General features: G+C 50.2%; 1 protein-coding gene across 1 annotated transcript; it reads left to right on the top strand.

Annotated features, from left to right (window-relative positions):
- Positions 1-3,318: 3,318 nt before the first annotated feature.
- Positions 3,319-6,415, top strand: LOC128120663 (CD209 antigen-like protein E). The gene is made up of 8 exons (XM_052754815.1): positions 3,319-3,507; positions 3,644-3,724; positions 3,821-3,904; positions 4,295-4,357; positions 4,640-4,717; positions 4,961-5,112; positions 5,544-5,656; positions 6,013-6,415. The coding sequence occupies exons 1-8, from the start codon at positions 3,405-3,407 to the stop codon at positions 6,152-6,154; spliced, it is 816 nt and encodes a 271-aa protein (XP_052610775.1). The 5' UTR covers positions 3,319-3,404; the 3' UTR covers positions 6,155-6,415.
- The last annotated feature ends 476 nt before the right edge of the window (positions 6,416-6,891 follow it).

Genomic DNA, 6,891 nt, shown 5'->3' on the forward strand with positions numbered 1-6,891 from the left:
GAAATCTTGGCTTAATCTTACTTCTAAGGGAGTGGTTGTCCGCCACCATTTCTCATTGGCTGCCCTCAGGTGGGGGCATTTCTGTGGTCAGTTACCCTGGAAACCAGGGAGAGGTCATTCCATGGTCCGGCAGGCATTACCTTGTGACTACCTTGTGACTCTGTACTTTTACACTTCCTGGTTTCTGGAATCTGAACTGACTGGCTTTAGTAACTCACGGCCTGTACCTAAAAGGAGATATCTCAGGCCTTAGTTTTAGGGTGAAAGCATTTTGGTCTTATTTCTAAGATGGCTCATTTTGGTCTCACAGGGAGACAGACAGACGACTGACTAGATTCGTGCAAGTCTAGTGAGTTTGTGAGTGCACCGACCATGTCCCGTACAGAAGACAGCATGCACAGCACTCCTCCCCCTTCTCCAGCTCTTAGGTTCTTTCCGCCCCTCATCTGAGCTTGGAGGGAGTGATATAGAAGTCCAGTTCAGGGCTGAGCACTCAACAGTTGCTAGTTCTCTTCACACTGATCAGTTATGAGAAGGCTGGATCCATCATCATGTCGTCACAGATGAAGGAAGGGCCTGTAAGGCCCCACCCCTCCAAGTGCACTGGCACACTCACCTATAAATGTAGTAGGTTTTATACACACACACACACACACACACACACACACACACACACACAAAGGGTGTAGGAGGGGGTTTGGAAGAAGGATTTGGTGAAAGGGAAGAGTAAGATAGAAAGTTGGTTGGCAGAACTTTCATTAAAGAACATGGCAGCAGAAGCATGAGGCAGATCATCACATTGCATCCCAAGTCCCAAAGCAGAGATCAATGAATGCTGTTGATCAGTTCACGTTCTGCTTTTTATTCAGTCTGGGACTCCAGGCCATGGAGTAGTGCCACTCTTGGTTAAGACGGGTCTTCGCACTTCCATTAACATAATTTAGAAACTCCCTCACAGACGTGCCCAAAGCTTGTTTCCATGGTGATTCTGGGTCCTGTCAAGTTGATAATCAATATTAACCATCATGGAAGGTCAGCTCATGATAGCAGGTCCTCATAAATGAGACTCCAGAGAGCTGCCCAGATGACGCCATGGTAAAGGTGCTTGCCACCAAGCCTGACCACCTGAGTTCCATCTATGGAGCCCACATGAGAAAAAGAGACACATTTCCACTGTGGCATGCCTCCTCTTCCAATTAACTAGTAAAAGAAGAAACCCCAGAGCTGGCATGGTACCACATCACAACACTCAGGAAGTGGAGGCAGGAGAATCCGGATTCAGAGTCAACTTTGGCTGTATACTGAGTTGTTCAAAGCCAACTTGGACTAGGTGAGACTCTGTTTCAGAAAAAATCAACCAAAGAGGGAGGGAAAGAGAGGGAGAGAGAGAGGGAGAGAGGGAGAGGGAGAGAGAGAGAGAGAGAGAGAGAGAGAGAGAGAGAGAGAGAGAGAGAGAGAGAGGAGGGAGGGAGGGAGGGAGGGAGGGAGAGAACAGAGAACATACTACAGAGGACCTGAATTTGGTTCCCAACACACACAGAGGGCAGCTCACAACCACCTGTAACTTTAGTTCGAGATGATCTAATATCCTCTTCTGGCCTCCTCAGGCACTGCACTCACACACACAAATTCACACACATATATACATAATTTTAAATTTGAGAGGAGACTCCAGAGAACTCCATGACCCCTTCCAGCCTGTGAAAACACAGTAACAAGAAATCTAAGACCCAGAAAGCAGCTTCCTCTTCAGCTTCCTGAAGTCCAGAATTGGGAGACACCAGTTGCTATTGTTCTGGAGCCACTGTGTCTGTGACCCAAACAGACTGAGGTTGCTCTATTGGTCAGCATACTGGCAAGCGCTTCTTTGGTGGTGGTAGTGGTGCTGGGGATAGGACCCAGGGCTCATGCAAGCTGCAGTCCCAACTGTGGATATGAGGATGTGTGTGCATGGAGCTGTGTGTGTCCTGTGGTCTTACACGTTTACAGGATGGGGTGATTGCTGCCATGTTCCATCACCATTACACCAGGGCTTCATTTGGGACTGACATCCTGTGAAATTCTTCCCTCAGAACAGGTGAGCAGGAGGCTGGAGAAATGGCTCAGAGGTTAAGAGCTGCTCTTCCAGAGGTCCTGAGTTTAATTTCCAGCAACCACATGGTGGCTCACAACCCTCTATAATGGGATCTGGTGCCCTCTTCTGGCCTGTAGGCACACATGCAAACAGAACACTGTCTACATAATAAATAAATTTTTTTTTCAGGCACAGGTGAGCAACACAGCCCACCTGGGAGCACTGTTTTAGCAGTACTTGTCACCTGGGAGGGACGGAGAAGATCCAAGGTCACCTAGGAAGGCCAGAGCAGTACCTACCAAGTCAAACCTAACAAGGAAAGGTTGGGCTTTTATGTCAGGCAGACCATGTAGAATAATGTCTGCACATCTCCTTCTCTCCCTTCCTCCTTCCCTCCTTCCCCCACTCTCCTCTCCCCCCCCCCACCCGCATAAGAGTGCAGGCACTTTTGTGCCACGGTGAGTGTCTAGATGTCAGAGGAATACCTCAGGAGTACTCCTCAGCTTCCACACTCTTTGAGGCGGGCTCTCTTCTCCATCTCTGCTGCTGACTCCCAAGCTAGCTGATATGCAAGTCTTCAGGGATTCTCCTGTCTCTACCTCCCACCTCACTGTGGAGTGCTAGGGTTACAGATGTGTGCTATAGCATCCAGGATTTTTCCCCATGGGTTCCAGGTATTCGAACTCAGATCCTCCAGCTGGCATAGCAAGCACTGTACCCACTAAGCCAGCTCTCTAGCTCAATGTCTGTAAATCTCGAGTCTGTAAATCTCCATCATTAGAATGGATGATGTTTTACTTGAGCACTGGATTAAACCTCACCCTGACAATTCACAGCAGAAACACTAATTTTTCTTATTCTTCCTCCTCCTTTTCATCTTCTACTTCTCCTCATCCTCTTAGCCTCTAACATTTCTAACTTTCTATGCAACCAATGATAACCTTGAAATTCTGATCCTTCTGTCTCTACCTCACAAGTTCTGGGATGAGAGTTACACACCACCACACCCAGTTTCTGCAGTGCTGGGGATTGAACCCAGGGCCTTGTGCATGCCAGGCAAGCACTCTTTCTACTGAGCTACATCTCCAACCCCTCCCTGCTCCATTGCACAGCTGAGAAAATCAAGTGCCAGTACTGGATGTGGCTTGAACAAGGACATTGACATCAAAATATACAGCACAGCTCCTAGCCCAGGCTCCCACCTTCTAGTTGTGTCAAGCAATGCCTCTCTCCCCACACTTTTCCGGAGTGAGGATATCCCCATCCTGTTCCCTTTTTTTCCTCCTGAGTCAGAGAAGAGTGGACTTCACAGGGGGTGCTCCAGAAGGCCATGGGGTTATATAAATCCCAGGGCAGACAGGAGGTGGAGAGGGGGAGTCAAGACAAGCAGAAGATGGCAGGAGAGCCAGAGACCCAGCAGCCAAAGAACCACGGTGAGGCTGGGCACCTCTGGGTACTGTCAGGAGGCTGGACCAGGATCCAGGGTGATATGTGCATGGTCTCCAGCTTGGGGTGAGGGAGGAGGTGGCCGAGCTTTGGAGGTCAGCTGCTGTGTTCTGTCCCATTCAGAGGAGGAGGTCACATTTGGAGGCCAGGGATTTGCTGAGAACAACCCTCAGGGTCTCACTTGCAGCTCCAAGAGCATTCCAGGTACTGGGGTGACTCAGGGCAGAGGTGTCGGGAGTCCTCTGCAGAATGAAGACAGCAGGGCAGGACCTCAGCTCTTCCCATCTGCCCATCCCTCAGAATGTCTGACCCGGGTGCCCTGGCTTCTCCTGCTTCTCATGTCTTTGGGCCTCTTTGTGCTGATGTTGGCCATCCTGGTTCAAGGTTAGTCAGGGCAGGGCTGGGGAAGGGGGACTGGAATGTGGAATCCTTTCAGGTGGTTTTGTGTTTTGCTTGTTTGTTTGTTTTGGGGGGTTGTCTTTTTTTCTTTTACTTTGTTTACTATTTTATTTTTGTGATTGTTAAACAAGAACTCCAGCATGGAACACTAACTGACCTTTTAGATTTTTCCTCTGGAATGACCCTTGCCTAGCCCCCAAATTCAACAGAGCTGGGACATCTAAGCTGCACAGTCCTCATTTCACCAGTGAGCAGGGACAACTGAGTGTCCCTCTCTGAAATGGGCCCATCTTCCCCTTGGAGCTGAACTCGGCACAGCCAGGTACCATCAGTGCTCATAGAGGGTGTGGGTGTGTCCTTCCTCCTCTCTTGCAGTTTCCAGGATTCATGCATACCCACAGGGACAGACCCCAGATCAGCAGGGGAGCTCCAGCTTGGGTGAGGGGCAGCTGGGGCTCTGAGGGGGAGAGGACTCTGGGGCTGTGTGAGTGGACAAGCATGGGCACAGGCATGCTGGGGGTGTGGCAGGATATGGGAGGCCATGGACCTGTGTCAGGTCCTGTGTGCTGGCAGTGTTGGGACTAACAGGGTGTGAGACTCAGTGTCCTGGCCTGTGAAATGGGCTCCTGGGGTCACTGTGACCACCAACAGTGATCTTGGGGTCCAGCTCTGCACCATGAACACAGTTGGTGCTTAATTGTTGCAAACCTCTTCTTGTAGTTGCTGTTCCTCCTGAGCAAGCACACTCCAGCTTGGAGCAGATCCAGCAGCAGCTGACTCAGATCAATGCCTCGCTGGGTGAGGCTCCAGGGCCTGAATTAGGAGGGAGCGGAGGGGTCATCAGAGGGGGCTGGCATCTGACTTCTGGGCTTCCACCAAGGCAGGCAGGATAGAGCACAGGGATTGTGGTCCGGGTTTTGGGAGCACTGGGTTGGTAGCTGAAATAGAAGCCCAGCCCTGAACTCTAAGGCCCAAGGCAGAGGGGAGAAGAGAACCCAGGCCCTGAGCTCATGTGTCCCCACTGCACTGTTCACTCTGCAGCTGGTCTGTGCCGGCCCTGTCCCTGGGACTGGGAGCTCTTCCAGGGAAGCTGCTACCTCTTCTCCAGGACTCTGGGCAGCTGGGAAGCCTCGGCCTCCTCCTGCCAGGATCTTGGAGCCCACCTGGTGATTATCAACAGTGTTGAAGAGCAGGTGAGTGGGGCCACATCAATCCTACCACTTTGTCCTACGCATTGGATTCCAGATGGGAGGCTGTGGGACATGGAGGAGATGCAGTCAGAGGGGGCTTCCTCTAGGAGGAGGCACAATGGAGTGGGGAGGTCCTGTAGGGGAGGAACACATGAGAGGTGGGTTAGGTGTGAAGGGAGTCAGAGGAGTTTTGAAACATCATGTGATCCTCTTGGGACACACCTCTGAGCTGAGATGTAAGTGAACATATTCCACACGTATGTACTTTGACCTGCACCCATGGCATGCATTCACCAGCTAATCCACACAACTCGACTAACAGCACTAGGCTTGGGAGCAGAAAAGCTTGTATGGGAGGCAGGGAAGAGTGAGTTATGGATGGATGATGGAGGTGTCCTTCTGACTCTGTCCTCCTGATTCCCACTTCCATTCAGCTCTTCTTCAAATACTGGCACATCAGAAAGAATGAACGCTCCTGGATTGGCCTCAGCGATCACAGACGTGAAGGTTCCTGGCAGTGGGTGGATGACACCCCGCTCAGACTCAGGTGAACTCTCAGAATCTACGGCCCAGAGGCAGCAGGCCAGGACATAGACCACCCCTAAACACAGCCTTTGGTGTTGGAAAGCATCATGGCTATTTCAAATGCAGGACCCCACATCCCTGGGCATTCTGTCCCTTGAGACTAAGGTCAGTTCTCCAGAATCTACATTTTCACTTTGCTGGGATGGTTCTCATGGAGGTAAGGTTAGAACCACATTTTGATAAGCCCCGCCCTGCACTCCTGTCCATTGGCTTGGTCCTCAGACTTTGTCCATGAAAGCCCAAGATCCAGTACCAATGCAGTAGATGGGGTGGGGATCTGGGCAGGATGGCTCCTCTGATAACTAGTAATGTTTGCAGCTTCTGGAAAGAGGGGGAGCCCAATAACGAAGGGGATGAGGACTGCGTGGAACTGGCAGAAGATAAATGGAATGACAGAAGATGTACCGCAAACAACTTCTGGGTGTGTGAGCAGCCCTCGGCTCCCTGCCCTGGTCACTGAGGGTCTGGGCTTCCCCTGGGCATGCAGGCAACTCAGGGGCACTCTGCTCTAGTTCCAGTCACCTTGTTCATCCCCAGTGTCCCTGCTCTGAGTCCTTCGGGATCCAGAGAGTCCCTGAGACACCCTCCCCTGCAGCTCTTCCCTCTTCTTCTGTGGATGATCTCAGTTGTTCTTCCCAGTCACACACACATGGTTCTGGGGTGTGGCTCAATGGCACACAGTTTGCCTAGAATGAGTGGGTCTCTGAGTTCCATCCCCAGCTCTAAAATAAAAGAACAAACAAATAATTAAATTCACACATGGTCTGGTGTTCCATTCAGTGTATTACCTATTCCTGGACACTGTCTTCATTAGTAAAGCTTTGAAATGTTTGATATTAACTAGGATATTAGTGTCTACAATACCTTTTTGGGTTGTGAAGCAATGTTTTTGTTTGTGACAGTATTATGTACTTATTATGTACTCCTGGGTGGCTTTGAACTTGTGTAGACCAGGCTGGCCTTGAACTCAACAGAGATCCACCTGCTTCTGCCTCCTGAATGCTGGGATTAACGGCATGAAGTGCTACACCTGGGTTTATCAGTTTTAAAAAGGTTTTTGAGTTGGTACTATACATCTACTGAGTGCATTCATATTCATTCATATTCTCATATTCTCTCTGTGGGTGTGTCTATCTCTCCCATCTCCACATGTCTCTATTTGTCTCTCTTCATTCATTCATGAACAATTATTTATTC

The sequence above is a fragment of the Peromyscus californicus genome, unplaced genomic scaffold (genome assembly GCF_007827085.1).
Source record: "Peromyscus californicus insignis strain IS unplaced genomic scaffold, ASM782708v3 Scaffold_2__1_contigs__length_46816999, whole genome shotgun sequence".
NCBI lineage: Eukaryota > Metazoa > Chordata > Mammalia > Rodentia > Cricetidae > Peromyscus > Peromyscus californicus.

What these genes read in the sequence shown, in the direction of transcription:
- LOC128120663 (XM_052754815.1), top strand. Translation starts at nt 3,405, where the DNA reads ATGGGGTTATATAAATCCCAGGGCAGACAGGAGGTGGAGAGGGGGAGT. An exon ending in CCAGCAGCCAAAGAACCACG is followed by an intron (nt 3,508 to 3,643) that starts GTGAGGCTGGGC and finishes TGTCCCATTCAG; the next exon opens with AGGAGGAGGTCACATTTGGA. An exon ending in TCAACAGTGTTGAAGAGCAG is followed by an intron (nt 5,113 to 5,543) that starts GTGAGTGGGGCC and finishes ACTTCCATTCAG; the next exon opens with CTCTTCTTCAAATACTGGCA.